This window comes from Leopardus geoffroyi, chromosome A3 (genome assembly GCF_018350155.1).
Source record: "Leopardus geoffroyi isolate Oge1 chromosome A3, O.geoffroyi_Oge1_pat1.0, whole genome shotgun sequence".
Classification (NCBI taxonomy): Eukaryota; Metazoa; Chordata; class Mammalia; order Carnivora; family Felidae; genus Leopardus; species Leopardus geoffroyi.
Window position 1 is genome coordinate 32,181,019 of NC_059336.1, and position 22,720 is coordinate 32,203,738.

The 22,720-nt window shown below is 41.6% G+C and overlaps 2 protein-coding genes across 10 annotated transcripts in view; one reads left to right on the top strand and one right to left on the bottom strand.

The window, feature by feature from the left end:
• Window positions 1–5,807: 5,807 nt before the first annotated feature.
• Window positions 5,808–18,325, bottom strand: TRMT6 (tRNA methyltransferase 6 non-catalytic subunit). Of its 4 annotated transcripts, none has more exons than XM_045445272.1 (11): window positions 18,019–18,324; window positions 14,405–14,532; window positions 12,869–12,978; window positions 12,237–12,328; window positions 12,030–12,113; window positions 11,632–11,756; window positions 10,364–10,722; window positions 9,823–9,908; window positions 8,861–8,963; window positions 8,676–8,762; window positions 5,808–7,311 (listed from the first exon to the last, which is right to left on the bottom strand). In XM_045445272.1, exons 1-11 carry the CDS (start codon window positions 18,144–18,146, stop codon window positions 7,120–7,122), a joined length of 1,494 nt encoding a protein of 497 aa, XP_045301228.1. In that variant the 5' UTR covers window positions 18,147–18,324; the 3' UTR covers window positions 5,808–7,119. The 4 variants fall into 4 exon arrangements, with proteins under 4 accessions (XP_045301228.1, XP_045301230.1, XP_045301231.1 ...); XM_045445273.1 differs by having other exon boundaries at window positions 7,200–7,311; window positions 8,676–8,790; window positions 18,019–18,325; XM_045445274.1 differs by lacking the exon at window positions 14,405–14,532 and having other exon boundaries at window positions 18,019–18,325.
• A 114-nt stretch (window positions 18,326–18,439) lies between these two features.
• MCM8 (minichromosome maintenance 8 homologous recombination repair factor) overlaps window positions 18,440–22,720 on the top strand; it is a 56,402-nt gene continuing 52,121 nt past the window's right edge. For 5 of the 6 annotated variants that reach the window (XM_045445260.1, XM_045445261.1, XM_045445259.1 and 2 more), the window contains exon 1: window positions 18,440–18,794. In XM_045445260.1, the coding sequence (XP_045301216.1) occupies window positions 18,755–18,794 (40 nt within the window). In that variant the 5' untranslated portion in view covers window positions 18,440–18,754. The remainder of the gene's footprint in view (window positions 18,795–22,720) is intronic. The other variant, XM_045445262.1, reaches the window with a different exon arrangement.

Consider the following 22,720-nt stretch of genomic DNA (forward strand, 5'->3'; position numbering starts at 1 on the left):
ATTTTTCACTGCAGACTGAGAACTCTTCGCTCAAAAGCCTGCCAGTGACAAATTCAAGTTTTACACATCCACTTAATTTTATTTATTTATTGAGAGAGAGAGAGAGAGAGAGAGAGCACGTGCACAAGTGGGCCAGGGGCAGAGAGAGGGAGAAAGAGAATCCCAAGCAGGCTTTGCACTGTCAGCACAGAGCCCAACTCAAGGCTCAATCCCATGAACAGTGAGATTATGAACCGAGCTAAAATCAAGAGTTGGATGCTTAACCAACTGAGCCACCCAGGTGCTCCACACACCCACTTATTTTAAACAGAGCCCAAATAAGCCAATCTTTAGACATTTAAGGTTCATCTGCTTTGCATACCTTCAGCAAATTCCCAGCATCTGCTGACCATTAATTAGAAGACCCCAAGCCTTATAAGACTTTGTTCCTCAGAGTTTTGGACCCAGGGACTCCACCTAGATGGGAGAGGGCCCTCTTCAATTCCCCTCTCCCTAAGGGTTCCCCTGCTCCTCCCCTTCTTTGAAGCAACTCCCTTGGTGTAGCTTCTAAACAGATTCCCGCTGTGAACAGCATCCCCTCCCTTGTAAACCTGTCAGAGCAGTCCCATCACTCCATGAAGCATGTGGGTGCTACTGCCAACTCATGGTCATATCTTTTTCTTTGATCAGATCCCAAATCCCTCGAACAGCCTACACCTAGCAGTGTGTAGACAAAAAAAAAAAAAAAAAAAAAAAGGTAAAGAGTGCAACTGCTAAGGCCTGGGGCAGGCCAACGCCGTTCTAAACATTCATCTCAGAGATGAAGAGGAACCACCAACAGGGATGGAGGAAGAACAGCCAGAAAGATAGGAGGGAAACCAGAAGAGTGGTGTCCTAGAAGCCAAGTGAGAAAACTGTCATAAGGAAAGGGTTCAACCATGTCAAGCTCTGCCCATTGGTCTAGAGGACCGTAAAGGAGCTCTGGATTTCACATCTTTTGTTGCTGCTGGCTCCAGACCAGCTGTCTGCTGCGGCTGCTCCAAAGTGCTGCTCTCCTGATCCCTTCACCCTACAATCCCTCTCACCACTTCACTTACTTCGTGGTCAGCATACCTCTTAGATGGCCAGAGAGCACATATTTAAGGCTTTGAGGGCCACACGCTCTCTGCCACAACTATTCAACTCTGCCAACGCACAAAAACAGCCACAGACAATACTGTAGTCCACTAAAACTTCATTTGTGGGCACTGCAATTTGCATGTCATGTAATTTTCATGTCATAAAATTATTCTTTTTTTGCTTATCCCTCCACCTATTTAAAAATGTAAAAACCATTTTTTTAGCTTGGAGGCCATACAAAAAACTGGTTGTGAGCCAGATTGGGCCTGTGGGTTATAGTCTTCTGACCACTGATTGATTTGATTGATTTAAATGTTTATTTGAGACAGAGAGAGAGAGAATATGCATGAGTGGGGAGTGGGGGAGGGGTGGGGAGGGGGAGAGAGGGGACAAAGAGAAAACCCAAGCAGGCTCCATGCCGTCAGCAGAGTCTGATGCAAGGCTCAGTCTCATGAATTGTGAGATCAAGACCTGAGCCGAAATCAAGAGCTGAATGCTTAACCAACTGAGCCACCCAGACGCCCCTGACCATTGACTTAAATTGATCATATTCTTTCTTATTTTTGCCTCCTCTTTCCTTGAGTCTGTCACCATATGGCTTTAACTACTTTGTGTCACTCACAGGTGATGGGAAAGAACTGTGAAAACCTGCTTTACTAACTTACTTGTTTGGAGAAGAGCACTCCCAGAAGGCAAAGGATCTCATTTCCTCCACTGTCTGGATCAATTTCTCTACTTTTTAAATTTTTTGATTTAGAATGGTAACACTAAGCCGACCAAACATGCAACAGATTGAACCCACTAGCATTTAAAACCAAAATTTCCTTACTGCCTCGTTACCTGTCAGTGTGAAAATGAAATGTAAAAATCTTTCCAGTCTTGTCCTAATCATATCTTAACTAGATGCCAAAAGCCCAGGTTATTAATGGAACTGTAAAAGAGGCAAAAAAAAAAAAAAAAAAAGGAGGGGAGATGGGAGTGGGGGAGGAGGGTACATATTAATTTCCTATGCTTCAAAGATTTGATACGTCCTCATAAAGGGTTAAAAAGCAAAGGTGTCTAATAAATGTTGAGGAGAATAAGGTAACAGCTTATCAGTTACTCTTTAAGTAGCTATTCAGGGACTCAGATTTCTCGCCATCTGTCCTGTGCTACGTAAATCCAAGAACAACCTGTAATCTATTTTTGCAAAAAATTAACACTACTCTCCAGGCAGAATTATATTTCAAATAGAGATATCAGATACACCAGGATCCCTTCTAGCAGTGCACTTAAACACATTCCAAAATTAGGAACACACAAGAGCAACATTAATCTTTTTAAAAATGTTTTTAAATGTTTATTTTTGAGAGACAGAGTGCGAGCGGGAGAGGGGCAGAGAGAGATGGAGACACAGAATCCGAGGCAGGCTCCAGGCTCCGAGCTGTCAGCACAGAGCCTGATGTGGGGCTCGAACCCATGAATTGCAAGATCATGACCTGAGCTGGTAGTCTGACACTTAACCCACCGAGCCACCCAGGTACCTTAAATATTAACCTTAAATATCGAATTTCTAGAATAATTTTTTTTTAGCATTGCTCTTGCAATATTTATAATCAATGCTTTAAAACAAGATGAAAACACCCAATTCCACCCCCCCCCCCCAATTTTGTACATATTAGTGAAGAATGTTATTTTTGGCTTTTCCATATACAACTAATGAATGAATGATTGCCTATTAAGACTTGCTTCATATAAGACAGGACCAAGATGGCAGCATAGGAGGGTCCTGGACTTTGCTCCTCCCATGAATACACCAAATGTACAGCTACACATGAGTAATTCCCTTTGACAGAAATCCAGAAACTAGGGGGCACCTGGGTGGCTTAGTTGGTTAAGTCTCTGACTCTTGATTTCGGCTCAGGTCACGATCTCACAGTTCTCATGATCTCACGGTTTGTGAGATTGAGTCCCGCCTCAGGTTCTGTGCTAACAAGCATGCAGTGCCTGCTTGGGATTCTCTCTCTCCTGTTCTGTCTGCCCCTCCCCCCTCAAAATAAACTTTCTCTCTCTCAAAATAAACTTAAAAAAAAAAATAAATAAAAGAAACCCAGAAACTAGATGACTGACTCCTACACATCAGGGGAATGAAAAAATACCCACATCAAAACAAGTAGGGAAGGCTGAGACATTCACCACCAACTCTACCCTGGGCACAGTAAGACAATTTGAAGAGAATCCCCAACCCTAACTCCCAGCTTATCTTGAGTGATGGATTTGGACCACACATATATGCACCCCAACTTTTGATTCCCACTCAAGGAATGGACCCCCAAACACTTATCTCTGAAAGCCAATAGCGCTTGGGTCCATGAGACCCATACGACTGGAGCAAAGAAGTTCACAAAGTCACAAGAGCATTTGCCCTGGGGCTCAGTGTAGAGCAAAAATGCTCATCTCATAGTCTTTCCCTGAAGGATATGACTGCATACTTTACAAGCTGCTGCCTGAGGGTCCAGTTTCTGATTTAGCACACATTTAGAAACCAGCTGCCATCCTCCCAAGAGGCCCTGGGAGCCAATGGGCACCTCCCTTACCTTCTCCCTCTGGTTCACTCCAATGATAAAATCAGATCACCAGCACCTACCTGGATGAAAGGAGCTTGTACATGTGTCTGGCACCCCGGCTTTTGTGGATGCCACCTAAGGGACCCTGGATCACTTCTAAAGCTGAAGGGACTTACATTCATGACTCCTACAGCACAAAGGCAAAGAATCAGTTTTTAAACAGGTGCAGGAACACATCCCTGCAGCTATTCAACTGCGGTCAGCATAGAGGAAGCAGGCAAACATGCCAATCTCCCAATTTCTCTCTGGAAGGGTCTTAACCACACACATCGCCACCTGCTGCCTGAGGACCGGCTGATTAATAGCAGGTCTTGGCACACCCTCAATTACCAGGGACCACTAAGAACAAAGATAGTGGCTTAGGCAATCATGAAGAGACAACTAGCAGCTCAGACTAAGCTGGTTAGTGAGGTTTACCTCCTACACAAGACCAACCTGTCAAGACTGGGAGAGGCTGCTGTCATATCTAATATGCAAGCATCAACATATAGAGAGAAAAAAATAAAGAAACAGAGGAATAGGTTTCAAACAAAACAAGCTAAATCTCCAGAAACAGATCTTAATGAAACAGAGATAAGTGATTTATCTGACAGAATGTTCAAATTATGATCATAAAGATGCTCACCATGGTCAGAACAATTCATGAACAAAGTGAGAATTTCAACAAATAGAGAAAATATAAGTACCATAAAGCAATCATAGAGCTAAATAATAAGTGAACTAAAATATTCAATGTAAGGGTTCAAAAGCAGATAGGTCAAAGAGAAGAAAGGATCAATGAACTCAAAGACTGGGCAGTGGAATTCATTCAATCAGAGATGCAAAAAATTTTTTTAAATAATGAAAAAGTTAGCTTAAGGGACTTCTGGACCAATATACACATTATAGGGGTCCCAGAAAGAAAGAGGCAGAAATTTATTCAAAGAAATAACGGGGGGGGGGGGGGATCTGCTTCACACCTCTAAGCTAAAAAATCATCTCGTTGGCACCACTGTATATGTCCAAGTACTCTAATCCAATGAAGAAATAAGATGGACATTACAAACTGATTTTTGTCTTTATTTTTTGACTGCCACTCATTAAAATGTTATTGCACATAACTCTTGGTGGCTACATGTCCAGAAGTCATAGAATTATCCACTCATCTGCTCCAAAGGTGGATGTCTACTTTACAAATAAGAAAAAAAAGCATCATGGGGCGCCTGGGTGGCGCAGTCGGTTAAGCGTCCGACTTCAGCCAGGTCACGATCTCGCGGTCCGTGAGTTCGAGCCCCGCGTCGGGCTCTGGGCTGATGGCTCAGAGCCTGGAGCCTGTTTCCGATTCTGTGTCTCCCTTTCTCTCTGCCCCTCCCCCGTTCATGCTCTGTCTCTCTCTGTCCCAAAAATAAAAAAAAAAAAAAAAAAAAAAAAAAAAAGAAAAAAAGCATCATGTAGTTTGGCGTGCTCTTGATGTGGGTGTACACACAGGAGTGTTTCTCAAGCAGTGGTCCCTGGGTCAGCAGTACCAGCCATCACCTGGAAACTTCTTAGAAATGCAAATTTTCTGCCCCACCCCAGACTTACTGAATCAGAAGCTTTGAGGTGCTAAACAATCTGTGTTTAATAAGCCCTCCAGGGAATTCTGGTGCACACTAAGTTTTCAAGTTATTGAATTAAGCATCAGTTCTCAAAGATGAAGTGAATAATATGAAAGAGAAAAAAAACAAAACAAAACAACACTTGGTTTAGGTTAACTTTTACTGTTGGTATATGAGTTCACAAGAAACTCCAGGGCAGCTACATGGGCACACAGGGCCTTGGTAGTGCAGACTTGCAGAATGAATGAAATGGGATGGGACTTGAAAACTCAATGAATAACAAGTATGAGAGGATTCTAATGACAATGACCCGTGGAGAGCAGCCGCTACAGAATCCAGTCTGTGCATGTATTCTCCTTGACAAAACTTGACTGGTTGTATGTGGGTGAGGACTGTTTGCAAGGACGTGTTCAGTGAGGTTATCAATTTGGGCACGTTTTCTTATACAGATCACATGTCACAATCAGCTGAAAGCCAGTGAATGTGGTGTCACTGACTGCATCATTAATGTAAATCAGACAAATCGTAGTAGGAAACACTTTTATTCTTTAAAAGGAATTGTTTTAAGAAAAAGGAATCAAAACTGTACTTGTTGGTAATCACATTGACCATTATCAGGATAGTACATGCTATTAGGAAAATGTAATTTCTTTTTTTCTGAGATGCTCCTTGCTGGATGATCAGCATCTGTGCTATAATGATGTGAACAATACACACTATGAGCATGTTTAGTAAGCAAGGCAAGAGCCGTGGCTTACTCTAAACACTTTCCTTGGCTATAGATGACCAAATAATTTGATTATATGTTTTCAGAGCTTAGAAAGGCTAACCACCTAATCATGCCAGAGCTCAACAAACCAGCATTAATAATCACCAAAAAAGGCACTTTAAAATACAACTGACTAGGAGTGACACTAATGCAATGAGAACTGGTCTAAGCTCTGCACTAAACTGTCATAGTTCACATAGATAGTGCATTCTCTCTGTCTCCGTGTATATGTGTATATATAAATATATATATGCGTATATACCAACAACCATATACATATGTATGTGTGTGTACATATATATACATATATTTATATATCTCTCCACAAGTGTCTGGGTAGGGGGGAAAAAAACCCTTGTTGTTGCCTTTAATTGAATAGTACACAAAAATTCTAGTCACTTCATTTCGAACAAAGAAGGAGGGGATTGGCAAATTAACCCAAAAAAGTACCCTACTACACCTCTGTGTTGACAAAAAAAAGCAGTAAAATAAATATTCAGAACTTTCCTAAGTTATCAACTATTAAAATTAAAAAACCTAGCATTTTAAAAAAGTTTATTCCACTGGAGGAAACAGGGAGGACATTTTTGGTACTGTAAATCTCAGACACTCATACATCCATATTGCTTAGATTAAAGAGAGCGGAATGAACACAAGAAATGTCTTCCACAAATTCCTTTTTAGTACCTAAGTTGTCTCTATGTTGTGTTATTCCACTTAGCTTAACACATAAAGTCTTGTATAAATATATTTCTAGGATGTCTAAATTCTCAGGATATTTGCACAGAGTACCAAATGTACTTAGAGGATTTTTGTGAAATAAACAGGATTGGCCATATATACCAGTCCACTGCATACACCCCAGGCTTAGGTATTTTGGCTCGACGTTTTGACAGACCAAATCTATCTGTGCCAGAAGTGGACAAAAGGCTTACTCGTCCTTCCCAGGAGCAGGTGTACAGACATGTTCTTATTTTTGAATGTAAGAAAACAATTAGTAATAGCGTTTAAGGTTTAATTACTAACTGTATAGTGCCTGAGGACAAAAATCAGAGCAATTTTTGAAAGCTTAAGAGTCAGACTCTGGGCATTTCCGTTTTTTAGCTGCTGGCTCTTCAGTCTTGTGTAATTCTAAAGTGCTTGCGTTGGATTTGAGACTGGGGTCTGCTTTAAGGTTATCCATGGCAACAGTGAAGCCTGAGAGAAGGTACCCCCCACCTCCGCTCATCAGTAGTTTGGGATGACTTCGATCTGGCAAAACCTAATCAAGACAGAAAGACATTCATGTTTTCCTAAGCAGATAAAGCACATACTAACAATACACATGCTGGAAATCAGAGTTTAAACGACACAGATTCTCTTGAAGATTTAATCGGATCAATTCCTAAAGAGCTCCTCCTTCACATAATAGTGCAGATAAGAGTATAGAAACTGGTTTAAGTGGTTTTCTTTTGAAAAATAAAGCTGGAGCTGCTGCTCTCAAACCTGACGCAAGTTTCTGGTGGCAAACAAACAAATGGTTGGTGTAGTACTCCTGGGCCTGTGCATAACTTTCTTTCTATTGGCTCCAGGAAGCTTCATGGCCAACAGTGGAGTTTCAGTCCATGGAGAAGTAGCTACTGGACACATATCCAGAGCCTCCCTGCCCCAATACCTTGTTAACTCTGACAAGATCTCTTCTCTGCCGTTACTATAGCTCAATAAGATGACTGTCATGAAGGGCAGGGTCCGCTCAGGGCTTTAAGTATCCCGGATTAAGTAGGACGATGTCCAAGCAGCAGGGCAGTGCCCGTGGCAGCCATGGCGGTGCTCCCTCAGACCTTCCAGAGGGAACCGGCTGTGAGGAGTTCAGGCAGCAGAAAGCCTCTAGGTGCTGCTCCTTTGGGATCCTCTGCAGCATTCACAGCCAGGGAGGCCATGGGCCACTCCAAGTCGATTACTGAGCATGGGTACCAGGACCACAACATTTCTGCTCAACATAGGGCTCCTTTAATGGGCACTCTTTGCTCTGGGGTTCCCCATTATGTTGGCTGAGACCTTCTGAGGGTAGCACAGCAGGATCTTCCTGCCCATCTTCCTTTCTCCCCCTTCTCTCACAGCCATCAGACCTCCACCATGGTCTGAGGGCTTTCCCATCTAATCCTGCTTCCTCTCTCATCTTTCAAAGACATTTTCCCCCAATAAATCCCTTCCACTGCTAATTCCATCTTAGCAAATGCCTTCCAGAGGACCTGAACTGACATGAAGCCCAGAAGTAAATCCTGAAAACCTGATGCAAAGATATCCCGGGAAGAGAGAAGAGAGTCACTTTCTTATTGGCCTAGGGAATTTGCTATTATCATTTATTCCCTCCGCAATGATCTCGAAGCCTTGAAGAAACATGAATCATAATTGTTTACATTTTAAATGTCTCTGGACTGGAGTTACAGAGTAATAGACCCTGACATGAACGGAGAAAAAAGGGTCAGGAAAAGCCAAGGTACTTTCTCTGAGTTACAGGCAGGAGATTCTTTCATCTCTGTAGACAGAAATAGGCAAATTTCTATTTAACAACTTCTGGCACTACTGCAAAGAGCCAGCAACTCAGGAGAGTAGCTCCCAGGAACTGGCTCTAAGAACACGTACCTGGTAATTCCTGAGCCAGGTTTCAGACAGTCTGAGGTTGATGACCCCTCCTCTTTCCCGCAGTTTTGTATAGCATTCCAACAGCGGCTAAAAGCATAAAAAGAGTTGAGGATGACTTTGAGGGCTGTGATTTGAGTATTAACATGCAGACGCAAGAACTCTCATCCATTCCATTTTAGTATTACCTCTTTATACTGACAGTAGACCACAAATGGCCTTGAAGGGGCCACGAAGTCCAGCAAAGTCAGCAGGAGTGGAGTGGGATGGAAACGACTAGCTACAATTAAACTGTAAGGAAAACATTAGACAAATTATTTCTCTGCTCGGCAAGGCGGAGCGCAGATTTTAAAATGTATTTAAAATGATCATTTATTTGCCATGACTTGCACAAGGAACAGCTTGATATACAACATTCTACAAATTCAAAAAAAAAACAAACAAACAAACAAAATCATAAGCTATTACTTTCTAAGAAACACAAAATGAATTAAAAGCTCTTTTGGGAGTGACTCAGTGGCTCAGTCAATTAAGCGTCCAACTTCAGTTCAGGTCACGATGTCATGGTTCGTGAGTTCAAGCCCCACATCAGGCTCTCTGCTGTCAGCGCAGAGTCCACTTCGGATCTTCTGTTCCCCCCACCTCTGCCCCTCCCCTGCTCGTTCTCCCCCTCTCACGACAATAAACATTAAAAAAAAAAAAAAAAGCTCTTTTGGTGCTTGGCAACTCTAAGTCGCATTTAATGACACTCCTGATTTAAAAACAAAAAAATCTGGAAACAAATCCAACATGGTACTTACTGGCTTTACGGATATCTGAATCTACGACTGTCAGGTTTCCCCTAGCCCTTACGGGTAGCCAGTATCACACCAGTTTGAATGCCCCACCACCTGCATGCAGCAGGACCACACAGACCCATCTGACACACGGTCATCAGAGAAATTCCAAACTTATTCTAAAACTCTGAAACCAGCACACTTTCCCACCTCCACTAGATGCAGCCTCCTTTCTTTAAAAACCCAAGACAGAATCATCATCTCAGCTCCCACTATAATCAAAGCAGACAAGCAGACAAGCAGACAGACAATTCTAATCTGTTTGAAGCAGAACCCGTGAGCACCCAGATATCTGCATTCCTTCATCAACGCACCCATCTGCATTTCTTTCACTCAGCAGAGCAGCAGCCTCTAAATGTCTTTTCCTTTGCTCTTCTTGTCTCCTCTGCTTTTCCTGAATCTTCAAGAAGAAAAAGAAGAAACTAATGTACTGAGGCCATTCAGTCAGGTTTAGGAAACGCTGGTCTGTCAGAACATTTCAACAATATTTAGCAACTTAGACTAAAGCAACAGAAAGTCATTCATAAGAAAGTTGCAAACACATAAATCCATATGTTATAAAACCATCATTAAGCTACCTGGTATACAATGCTTCTGTATCCTAAAGCTCCATCCCAAAGATCACATCACATACGTGTGTACACCCACACACACGCTTTCTCCATCTGTTTTGATATTCACTATCTTGGGCACTGATTCTCCAAAGCCAAGCCAAATCTCAGTGCTTAAATTAAGTTAACTGAAACTGAGGGAGTTACACAGTAATAGATCCTGACATGAAAGGAAAAAAAGGATCAGGAAAAGCCATAATGAGGGGAATGTTATGAAGGTAGTGGGGACTCTTAATACTCTTACATAATCTTTTTTGCTTCCTCTCTCTTTAGGCTCCTTATATTCTGGATCTTGAGAGACAATTTCCATTGTTTCTTGTTCCTGTGGGTGATGGCTCTCTTGGGCTTCTGCCACACTGTCTTCCTTCTCTTGCTCTGAAGTCTGTTTTTCCTCCAGGGTGCCGTTACTTTCTTCAACTGAAGCACTGTCTTTAGGCTCTGAAGATAACATCTCTGCAGAAAACGTGCCATTTAGGAGACTGTCCACTTTGTTGAGTGGGAATTCATAAAGACCACTGAGGAAAGATTTGGGAAATCCAAAACATGCTGTTGCTGCCCGAACAGGTCCACCTCCAGGGTACAGCTGAATAATGGAACCAAAGCCTGGATTAAAAAAAAAAAAAAAAAAAAAAAAGCAAACATCTGCTTGACGGAGGTGATTCTAGACTATGCAAAACCTCAGGGTCCACCACAGTAAGAAGATAGAAGGTCTCTACTCTGCTCAGAGGCTGCAATATGATGCAGCTCCTCCGGGGTCTGTTCAGTCTATGAATATGCCCAGTGAAGGAAATATAATTCCAAAACACGGGAACAAGAAATCTTTTTTTTTTTTTTTTTTTTTTTTTAATGTTTCTTTGTCTTGAGAGAGAGAGAGAGTGCGCGCATGAGCAGTGAGGGGCACAGAGAGAGAAGGGAGAGCATCCTGAGCCACCCAGGTGCCCCAACATGAACAAGAAGTCTTAACGCTTACCCCACTTGACACTATGGTAAAACCCTGTGATCGTGCAAATTTGGATGTCATGTGATCGGTGACTGGCTCTCAGCTTTCCCCTACTCCAATCCTCAATCAGGACAGTTAAAAGTTCTTATCTTCTACAGGGTTAGAGAGAGGACAGGCAAACCAGGCCGTGTTGTGTTCCTCCAGGACAAAATATACCCCCAGTATTCTTCTCATACTATCCCCTCAATTCACGCCAATAAAATGAGCGCCAGCTATCCAAGAATTCACTGAAATCACTGTCCTGGAGGTCCAAGCTGGAAAAAAGCTTCAGAAACATCCCCATTGATGTTGAAGCTGGAAAGGGCAAATACCATCCAGGGGCACCAACATAGCACTGGCTGGGAGATGTGGACGCTGCAGGAAGGTCCCAGGGACGGGAGCTGTGCAGGCCCACCCAAGCCATTTCATTAATCTTGTAGTAACTCAGCCTCACTTTCTGTGCGTTGTGTTTTTAGGCCCCTCTACTTATGTCATGGTGGTGCTTTAATGAACCTGAGAACGTTAAATCTTACCTCCCATTCGTTCCATCATTGCACCCAGTACCAAGCCTGCACACGTTTCCATTACAATCATTTTATTGCCAGCACGGATATTTCCCAACGTCAACATCTGGGCTAGGGTATCGTATCTCATGTGGCTAAAGAAAAAAAGGAATGATTCATTTATTTTTAGCTAAGCAGAGACAGCTATCTTAATCATCATTTCTCAAGTTTTATTTGTTTGTTTCACAAAAAATGATGTTGGTAAGATTATAGATTGCTTTGGAGACAACAGTAAAAAGAACTTACAATTCATGAGGTAGGAGGACACTTTATGCAGGTGTGCAAGTTTTTCATTTTACTTAAAATCATGACTTTTCTTAAAGACATATTTTCCCCCAATTATACTTTTGAAAGGAAACAAAGCGTACTTAATTTTTCCAGGTTCTCTTGCATAATACATAATTGAAAGAATGCGGGTGGATGGCTTCACAACAGTAATGATGGCTTCATACCTGAGGGAAGAAAAAAGAGGACATCAGTCTTGAAAAATTGGCTTAAAAATATTTTATTTTTAATAATTTTAGAAGTCTATAAAGATTTAATACTTTCATCTTTTTCAAACAAAGGCCACTTACTTCTTTTTCTTCTTTTTTATATATTTATCTTGAGCAAATTCTGTCTTGTCTCGGAATGTTGTACTATTTTCAATTAATTGCTGAACTATTTCCTATAAGAAAAGGAGCAAGCAGATTTCCTGAAATTTTATTTCCACTGAAACGATAACTTCAAAGGTTTCTTACCCTAGAACGTATACAAAGACCTGATTTTCCAGGCCCCTTTCCACACAAGTCCAAATGAATACACTGCATTTTTCACTCTATCTAGAACTTGTATTAAAATACAAGTACTTTGTAACTCCACTTAAAACAGGATAAAAAAAAAAAGAGAGAGAGAGAGAGACATACATAATAAAGGGAGAAGGGATGTAAAAGAAAGACACTGGCTGAAAACTTACTGAAAATGAACCAAGTTAAGCTCTGATATGCACTAAGTTATTAAATTCTCTTTTGCTAATAATATCAGTAAGGTCACTCACATTCCTGCATAAAAGAAATGATATCTTTGATATATTGAATTGCATGTACATTTCAAACTATTTTTAAGAGAAAGTATTTTTACCTCTCACCTTGGGTAAATCCTGCTTTAAAAACCAAATAATTTCCTCAAAACCATACAAAAACAAAACACAACATCCTTTGAATATTACCTCTCCTTTAATGCCCTTGTCCTTTAAAGCTTTTATGTCATCTTGAGTAAGTTTCTGAGATTTCCCATCATCAATTATATTTCGATTATCAGTGCCCGCTTCTTTGGTCTCTAAGGAAGGAAATTGCTTTATGACATTTATGATCTGCGGTTAGTTAAAATCTTTCTTCTTCTAAGTTCATGTCCACATCCAGCCCATCAGTCATTCAAATTTGGCCTTCTAATTCCATTGCCTCTATTCCTCCCTCCACTCTTTTCTTGCCATGACTGCTCCAGTCTCTAACTCCTATTCCTGCTCCCTCCCACTCTTGCTCCCTTACAATCCACCCAGATACCAGAGTTCTCTTTACAAAATGCAAACTGGCTCATCTAATCCTCCCGTGCACAAAACAGTGGCTTCCTACAGCCAGAATACATTCCAAAGACGACCTGCAAGGCTGTATACGCTCTGGCCCCTACACTTTAGCCACTCTGCCCTTCTTTCTCTTCCTCAAACACACCAAACATAGGCTCACTGCAGCACTCTGGCACTTGCTGCTGCCTCCACTTGGAGTGCTTTTATGACAATCTCTGGGTAGATTTCTGCCTAGGTCCTTCCCATCACTCAGCAGTGAACTCATTATCTCAGCCAAGTCTCAGCCAATCAGCTTCCAGCACACCTCCCTGTTTTATGGTCTGCACAGCACATACCACCACCTACAAGTATGTGTTTAGCTTGTCTACTTATTTTTGGTGTTCCCCACTGCTAAGTACATTTCATGAGATGGTTTATCTCATAAACTGTTACAATCACAGTGCCTAATCATACCTGGAACATATTTGGTGCTCAATAAAAATATGGATGTTAATTGAAAAGCATTTAATTGGTTTGAACAAAAATTTTAAAATAGTATTTTAATTATTTGATTTTAAAAATTATTTTAATTAATAAAATATCTTAAGTACATTTATTTTAACATGTTGGAGTACTTAATTTTGATTAACAATAACTGCTAAAATTATGGGCCTTTGCTACAGGCAAGGCACTGTTAGGAACTTCCCATATATTATATGACTGAACACCAGCAACATCCTGGGCATTAAATGTACATATGGCTCCATTTTACAGATGAAGCTCTAAGACCTAGAGAAACCAAGTAACTTGCCTAAGGTGACAAGGAGAGTGATAAAACAAACTTAAACCTAGTCAGTTAACTTTGAAGCCAGACTCTCAACCTCTACCCTACATGCTAACTGCCTCCAGCAATTATTTAACTTCTGGGCACTGAAAGGGCTCTCTACCTGCTCTTAGCAAGGGTTCCTGGGATTAAAAATTTGGCCTAAGGTCGGAGAGCCAGTTAATGATGGGCTAGAGACAGAATCCAGGTATCTCAAAAGTCAAAAGCAGACCTCGCTTCATTCCATCAAGCTACAGTTCTTAGATTATGAGTTTAAGTTTCTTTGAGGATAGCTTGGGTTAGCATTTTAGAATTGGGGTTGACAGGTTTCTGACTAGTCAGCTCAAGAGCACCTATTTCATATACCCAAAGGAGTGCACCTGAAGTAGGCTCTTCCTTCTTCTTCTTAGGCTGAAGACTTCCTCCATTGGTCACTTCAAATGTGGTTCCATAACTATGGCCAATGATGTTATCCAGATAGAACCACTGCTTTTCAAAAGTTACTTTTCTGGGGAAGAAAATGCAATTAGCTGTATCTTATTTGCATTCAGTGTAGAAAATATATGCTCAATCAAATTTATTTCAAAACTGGTCTCCCATAGAGACTGATCTCTGAACATTATCTCTGAACATGAACTGACAAATGAACTAGAGAGAACTGGGTTGGACAGAGACAAAATTAGTAAGAAGCCACAAAAACAGTGAATTTGGAATGAGAAACAAGGACAGAAGACATTCCTCTTCTGAGGCATTGGTCTGACTCCAACTTGCATTGACAGGATGTCCTAACTCACAGGTTTGCAGATTTCCTAAATAAAGGGTCACCAAGATTGCCTGGCCACTGAACACACATTGTGACAACTGTGACACCCCTCAAACAATCATTGAGAAGACAGGGATTTAACAAATTCCCTGGTCTAATTGGCTATTTCCTTTAAAAATTATCTAGTAAAAGCAGGGGTGCCTAGTTGGCTCAGTCGGTAGAGCATGTGACTCTTGATCTTGGAGTCATGAGTTCAAGCCCCACATTAGATGTGGAGCCTACTAAAACAAACAAACACATAAATAAATAAATAAATAAATAAATAAATAAATAAATAAATAAATAAATATCTAGTAAAAGCAAATTATGTTTACAAATAAACATTACTGACAATCTATACATTTGGAAATATGTCTAATGTTGACAATGCTCTACTGAGGATCTGGCAACTTTAGCTTTCCTCATTATCTAAATTTTTATCTTATTACCATTTAAAAGGAAAATCCCACAAAAACAAACAACTTTTTCTTTTTCTTCAAAACACCTACTGAGTGTTGACAAGTGGCTGGGCAGTACATGCCAGTGAGTTTCATGCTTTTTCATTTAATTCTCACAGAAATCCTGGGACATAGCTCCTTCCTGATGAGCAATCTAAGGCTTAGGAAAAGTATCTTGTCCAAGACTCATAGTTACATAGTGGGAGGCTGGGATTAAAATCCAGGTTTGACTAACTCCAAAGCCTGGTACCTTCCACTATACAACACAGTCTGCCCCAGAAAAGACCAATGGATCTCAGGAAGCCCTGCCTAGTTTTAGGACATGGCCAGTGTCCACAGAACTCCGAATCCTGGAAGACATGTACTGATTAATTCTGTTTGTGCCCCACCCTACACCTTCTCTTCCTTTTTCTGTGCCCCAGGAGTCTATGACAGAATGCATAGACCACATCACCCAAGCTCCCTTGCCAAAAGTTTCTCACCACTGCTAGACCCTGGGTGCATCACCATTCTCTGTTGGTTCTCTAAACCTCGCCACACCACTGTACATGTATATGTCACATCTTCATTAAATCTCCTCCCTTGAACCACCTGAGTGAATTCCTGCGAGATCCTAAGTAATCCAGATAGGATCAATTCTTATTCTTTGCTGTGTGCCCAGTTTCTAAAACATAATAGAACATAGCAGACTCTAAAAATATTTGCTGACATAAATCCCATCAGAAATTGAAACTCCGTTCAGTCCAGATGTGCAACCCACACTCTCATCCCTTGAGCACCCCAGTGCTAGTGAAATACTGAGTCTGAGATGATTTGGGTTTACCCTTCTGGCTGGGGGTCTGATATGCAAAGAAAGGTGTGTCACTCAAACTGAGAGGCATGACAAGACGTCACTGCCCTAGTCAGGAAAGTGGGGCCCAGTGAGAGCAATGCAATGCCATGTCTTCACCGAGAAAGAGTGGGATGTGCAGTCTCTTCAGTAAGCCAGGATTGCTTCTGCCCAACCAGATGTGTGCAGACCCGAAGAACAGTAAAGGGAGAGTATGGCCTGGGACTTCGATGAGCTCAAAGCATCATTTAGTAAATCAAACAGAAACTAATGCAATGGCTTCTGCCAAGAAAAGTGATGAAAAGTGCTTCCAAACAAGTATGTCTAGAGTACGAACAGAGTACTTTTTAGAAATAAAGATAATACTGTCCGCATTGTTGGTAATGAAAAAGCTCTTGTCTAGAAGAGCACATTATTAACAACCACACTCAAACGTCCACTTTTAAAATTAAGCAACTTGAGAAAAGGGCAAATGAGAAAGAAAAGAAAGAAAAAACAAAATTTCACCTGCATGGTCATTATACAGCTGTGTAAACTTGGTATCATTCATCAAGCATAACCTAAGGATTTTGCTGCACTGTTACACTTCAATTAAAAAGTTTAAATAATTAATATTGGCTCTTTCCAAAATTATACACTTGAAGGCCAGCACACATTTCTAATCAGAAATTCTAGAGAAAATGATGCAGATATATTTCTGGACTAAAAGAACCCCCCCACCCTCTACCCCCACTGCATTTATTTTTCTTTACCACACTGGTTCTTGTGCAATAAAACTTGGCTGTCACCAGCATGGTGCTTTGCGGGCTGTTACTTGATTATTTTCTAATGACACCTGTTTCACTTTAAATACCAGTCAACAGTTTGGTTCACACAGGAATAAAATAATTTATCTGAAGGGAGCACTTAGAAACTCCAAATCTCAGAGCACCTACACTGTGCTCTGCAGAAAGCTGTTCTCCTGACACTGAACTCAACTTGTTTCATTGTCTAAAGTACTATAATAACCAAACTTAAAGGAAAACTTGGTTGTACTTTTCAGATAATTAACAGAAACATCTCAATACATTTTCAGCATTAATAAGCTATTGGAATTTAACAACCTCACCACTCCTGCCAAAAAGTTACCAAAAATTCCCACTTTTCTAATATTAAAACAGAGTTACAACTAATCAGCATGTTCACAAATCAAGCCTGATTTCAAGTTTTGAGATCTTGAGCAAACTGCTTCTAGGTAATTTAACTTTCCTAGATCTCTTCGCATCCCTGTGTGTTAAGTGAGGGAATCCTAAAGTAATCCTACATTCTATGGGAAGTTGTTTTCCAACGTTACTATATGTAAACAGTTATTCCAGTTTGGATACAGAAAAGAGACCAAAGGTCAGATAAGGTGGGAGACGTTTCATTTTTGTGGGACTGATCCTGGCTGAGGGAGTAGGGAGAAAGGATGGTCTATGGGAAAAAGGCAGGGGAGGGGAGGACCCCGAGAGTCAAGGATAGGAGAGAATGGTTGGCGAGTTCTGTTGAGATAACAGGAGAGAACATCTCAAGAGCCTAGGAGAACAACTCCAGGACACAGGGAAGGGTGAGAACAAGGAAGGGGGAGAGCACTTGAGCACCCAAGGGCCAAGTATGAGAAAGGGAACCCGGTGGAAAGACCGAGAGGGATGTTGAAGGCAGAAGACCAGGTTTGAAACCTTGGAAGCGGCAGTCTGCAGGAAGGCAGAAGGGACACGGGAATGGGATGTTGGGGGAAAAGGTTTCTGTAAGAAGATCAAGAGGAGAAAACGAGGAAGGAGGTTGGGGATCCACAGATCCAAGAACTGGACCCTGGTGGGAAGACCTGGAGAAAGGGGGTATCTAGAAAATGAAGCGGGGACCCTTAAGGCCAGCGACCTGACTTACTTTCTCCGCTGGACTTGCACTGCTTTGAACACATCTTCCCGTTTCAGCACCACGAAGTCGCCGTCACGGATGCGGTGGTCCTCGGGATGCGGTGGCTGTGGGCCCGGCGCCTCCCCTGGGCCCTCCATGGCGTTCAGCCCGTCTCCCCGCTCCGCAGCGTCTCTCGGGCTCCCCGGGCCCCGCCCTTCGTCCTCTGCTGTGGCGGAGGCCAGCCTCACAATCACAAACCAAGTGGACGCAGAACCCTAGGACCGGCACCTCCCCCACGTGCTGCGCGCCGCTTCCGCTTTCCTGTGGGGACCTCTGGACAGCTTCCGGGAGCCTCACGGCTTCCGTCTGGCCGAACTCCTTGATTGGCTGCACTCCATCCCTCCCTCCGGTCTCGCAGCACCTTGGACGGAAGTTGCGTCAAAGACGCGCCAAAAAAGAACGTGGAAGGAGACGGTAGTTTAGCTTCAGTCGCTAAAGATCCAGTGAGCCCGTGAGGCGTTGGGGAAACAGGTCCCACGCGGGGACGTCGGGAGGGCTGCGACTGAAGAGAATCGCAGGTCTTGGGTAGGGGTCGCCTGAGGAGCTCGGGCCTCAGTCTTTTCTCGGCCCTGCCTAGATTCCCCCCCGGAGGAAGGGAGAGCGGGGCGGGGCACATCTGCTGCTGTCCAGGAACCTGCCCTGCTGAGAACTGGGAGACCTTTGGGACGTCTATCTTTGCAAGTAAGAACAGCCTGAGGAGAACTAAATGAAGTGGGGGTGTTTAACGAAGGACAACAGGCCTACAGGTGGCTCCTTTACCCAATTCTACAGTCCTACATGTTGCGTCTGTGTTGGAATTTTTACAAGTTATTGCCACTATATTATCTCATTTGGGAAAGATAGGGCATGTAGCGTTCTCGAAGGAGCGCTTCAGCTTGGATTTTAAAAACGGAGTTTGGAGTTCAGTACTGCCACCAAACAACTTAGATCTTGATCTGTTTCTCAGGGTTTCAGTTTCCTGACTTGCGATATGGTCTAGACGATGATCAAAGTTCTGGCTTGTCCTAACGTTAGGAACTTGTTTGGGTATTAACGTATTTATTAATTAAATCCCTTTAAACAGATTCGGATATGGTTTTTTTGTGTGTGTGATGAATTGCACTACAGTGTACGGAGATACTCTTTGTTTCTTTTTATCCTTAGGATACGAGCTATTTTTAAAGGTTGACTTTCTTTTTTACAACAGTTTTAGGTTAACAGAAAAATGGCACAGAAAGTGCAGAGTTCCCTTATATTTTCTCTTACCTCCCCACAGCCCAGGTTCCACTTGTTAACACCCTGCATTATTAGTGTGTTACATTGGTTGCAATTAATTGACCGATATTGATATTATTACTAGCTAACGTGCAGAGTTTATGTTAGAGTTCACTATTTCTCTTGTACAATTCCATGGGCTTTGACAAATTCATAATGTCATATATCCACCACTACAATATCATACAGAATCGTTTCACTGTCCTAAAAATGCCCTGTGCTCCACTTATATGAATTATTTTAAAACCTATTTTATTTTTTTTACTCCTACTTCCATCACAGAATTGATATTTTGAATTTTATTTAAATCCAAGTTAGTTAATATATAGTGTCGTAATGCTTTCAAAAGTAGAGTTTAGTGATTCATCACTTACATATAACACCCTATGCTCATCCCAACAAATGCCCTCCTTAATGCTCATCACCTATTTAGCACCCCCCCCCCCCCCTGCAACCCAAAGGTTGTTCTCTGTATTTGAGTCTCTTATGGTTTGCCTCCCTGGTTTGTTTTTAGATGTATTTATTTTGTGTGTGCACCTCACAAGTGGAGGAGGGGCAGAGAGAAAGGGTGACAGAGGATCAGAAGGAGTGCTGTACTGACAGCAGAGAGCACGATGCAGGGCTTGAACTTGGAAACCGCCATATCATGACCTGAGCTGAAGTTGGAGCCTTAACCAACTGAGCCACGCAGGCGCTCCTTTTGTTTGTTAACTTATAAAAAAAATTTTTTTTAATGTTTATTCATTTTTAAGAGACAGAGGGTGAGTGGGGGACAAGCAGAGAGAGGGAGACACACAATCTGAAGTAGGCTCCAGGCTCTGAGCTGTCAGTACAGAGCCCGCCATGGGGCTCAAACCCACAAACCGTGAGATCATGACCTGAGCCGAAGTTGGACGCTCAACCGACTTAGCCACTCAGGCAACCCCAGGCACCCCAGCCGGTTTTGTTTCTTAAATTCCACATGAGTGAAGTCCTATGATATTTATCTTTCTCTGACTGACTTATTTCGTTTAGCATAATACACTCTAGTTCCACCTGTGTTGTTGCAAATGGCAAGATTTCATTCTTTTTGACCCCGAGTAGTATTCCATTGTATTTATATACCACAGCTTCTTTATCCATTGATCCATCAGTGGACATTTGGGCTCTTTCCATACTTTGGCTATTGTTGATAGTGCTGCTATAAACATTGGGGTGCATGTGCCCCTTTGAAACAGCATACCTGTATTCCTTGGGTAAGTACCTAGTGGTGCAATTGCTGGGTCGTGGGGTAGTTCTATTTTTAATTTTTTGAGGAACCTCCATACTGTTTTCCAGAGTCGCTGCACCAGCTTGCATTCCCACTAGCAATACAAAAGTGTTCCCTTTCCTCCACCTCCTTGCCAACATCTGTTGTTGCCTGAGTTGTTAATTTTAGCCATTCTGACAGATGTGAGGTGGTATCATTGTGGTTTTGATTTGTATTTCCCTAATGATGAGTGATGTAGAGCATCTTTTCATGTGTTCTTAGCCATCTTGATGTCTTTGGAAAAGTGTCTATGCGTGTCTTTTGGCCATTTCTTCACTGGATTGTTTGTATTTTGGGTGTTAAGTTTGATAAGTTCTTTATAGATTTTGTATACTAACCTTTTATCTGATATGTCATTTCAAATATCTTCTCCTATTCCATTGGTTGCTTTTTAGTTTTGTTGTTGATCGTTTCCTTTGCTTTGCAGAAAGAAGCTTTTTATCTTGATGAGGTCCCAATAGTTCATTTTTGCCTTTGTTTCCCTTGCCTCCGGAGGCACATCTAGTAAGAAGTTGGTGCAGCCAAGGTCAAAGAGGTTGTTGCCTGTTTTCTCCTCTAGGGTTTTGATGGTTTCCTGTCTTACATTTACGTCTTTCTCCATTTTGAATTTATTTGTGTGTGTGGTGTATCATTCTTCTTCACGTTTTCGTCCAGTTCTCCCAGCACCATTTGCTGAAGAGACTGTCTTTTTTCCATTGGATACTCTTTCCTGCTTTATCAGAGATTAGTTGGCCATACATTTGTGGGTCCATTTCTGGGTTCTCTATTCTGTTCCATTGATCTATGTGTCTGTTTTTGTGCCAGCACCATACTGTCTTGATCATTACAGTTTTGTAATACAGTTTGAAGTCCGGAATTATGATGCCCCCAGCTTTGGTGTTCTTTTCAGTGTATTACATTGGCTATTCAGGGCCTTTTCTGAATTTTAGAATTGTTTGTTCTAGTTCTGTAAAGAATGCTGGTGTTATTTTGATAGGGATTGCGTTGAATGTGTAGATTGCTTTGGGTAGTATTGACATTTTAACAGTATTCCTCCAGTCCATGAACATGGAATGTTTTTTCATTTCTTTGTGTCTTCTTCAGTTTCTTTCATAGGCTTTCTATAGTTTTCTGCATACAGATCTTTTACACCTTTGGTTGGGTTTATTCCTAGGTATTTATGGTTTTCGGTGCAGTTGTAAGTGGGATCGATTCCTTGGTTTTTCTTTCTGCTGCTTCATTATTGGTGTATAGAAATTAAACTGATTTCTGTACGTTGATTTTATATCCTGCAATGTTGCTGAATTCGTGTATCAGTTCTGGCAGTTTTGGGGTGGAGTCTTTTGGGCTTTCCATGTAGAGTATCATGTTGTCTGCAAAGAATGAAAATTTGACTTCTTCCTTGCCAATTTGGTTGACTTTTATTTCTTTGTGTTGTCTGATTGCTGAGACTTGTTCCAACACTATGTTGAACAACAGTGGTGAGAGTGGACATCCTTTCACATTCCTCACCTTAGGGGGAAAGCTCTCAGTTTTTCCCCATTGAGGATGATATTCTCTGTGGGTCTTTTGTATGTGGTCTTTATGATCTTAAGTTATGTTCCTTCTATCCCTACTTTCTTGAGGCTTTTTATCAAGAAAGGATGCTGTATTTTGTCAAATGCTTTTTCTGCATCTATTGAGAGGATCATGTGTTTCTTATCTGTTCTTTTATTAATGCAATGTGTCACATTGATTGATTTGTGGATATTGAACCAGCCCTGCATCCCAAGAGTAAACCCCACTTGATTGTGATGAATAATTCTTTTAATGTGTTGTTGGATTTGGTTTGTTAGTATCTTGTTGAGAATTTTTGCATCCTTGTTCAGCAGGGAGATTTGTATGTAATTCTCTTTTTTAGTGGAGTCTTTGTCTGGTTTTGGAATCAAGGTAATGGTGGCCTCATAGAATGAGTTTGAAAGTTTTCCTTCCATTTCTATTTTTTGGAACAGCTTCAAAAGAATAGGCATTAACTCTTTAAACATTTGTTAGAATTCCCCTGGGAAGCCATCTGGCCCTGGACTCTTGTTTGTTGGGAGATTTTTGATTACTGATTCAATTTTTTTTTATTGGTTATAGGTTAAAAACTGTTTTAAAGGTTACTTTTATTTT

Excerpts from the sequence above, each read along its gene's own strand:
- TRMT6 (XM_045445272.1), bottom strand. The coding sequence starts at position 18,146 with ATGGAGGGCCCAGGGGAGGCGCCGGGCCCACAGCCACCGCATCCCGAG. Across the intron at positions 8,964-9,822 it reads AGTGAAAGAAATGCAGATGG|TTTAATTGTAGCTAGTCGTT; the intron begins GTGCGTTGATGA and ends TTTTCCTTACAG. Across the intron at positions 7,312-8,675 it reads CCTGGCTCAGGAATTACCAG|GTTTTGCCAGATCGAAGTCA; the intron begins GTACGTGTTCTT and ends TGTCTTGATTAG.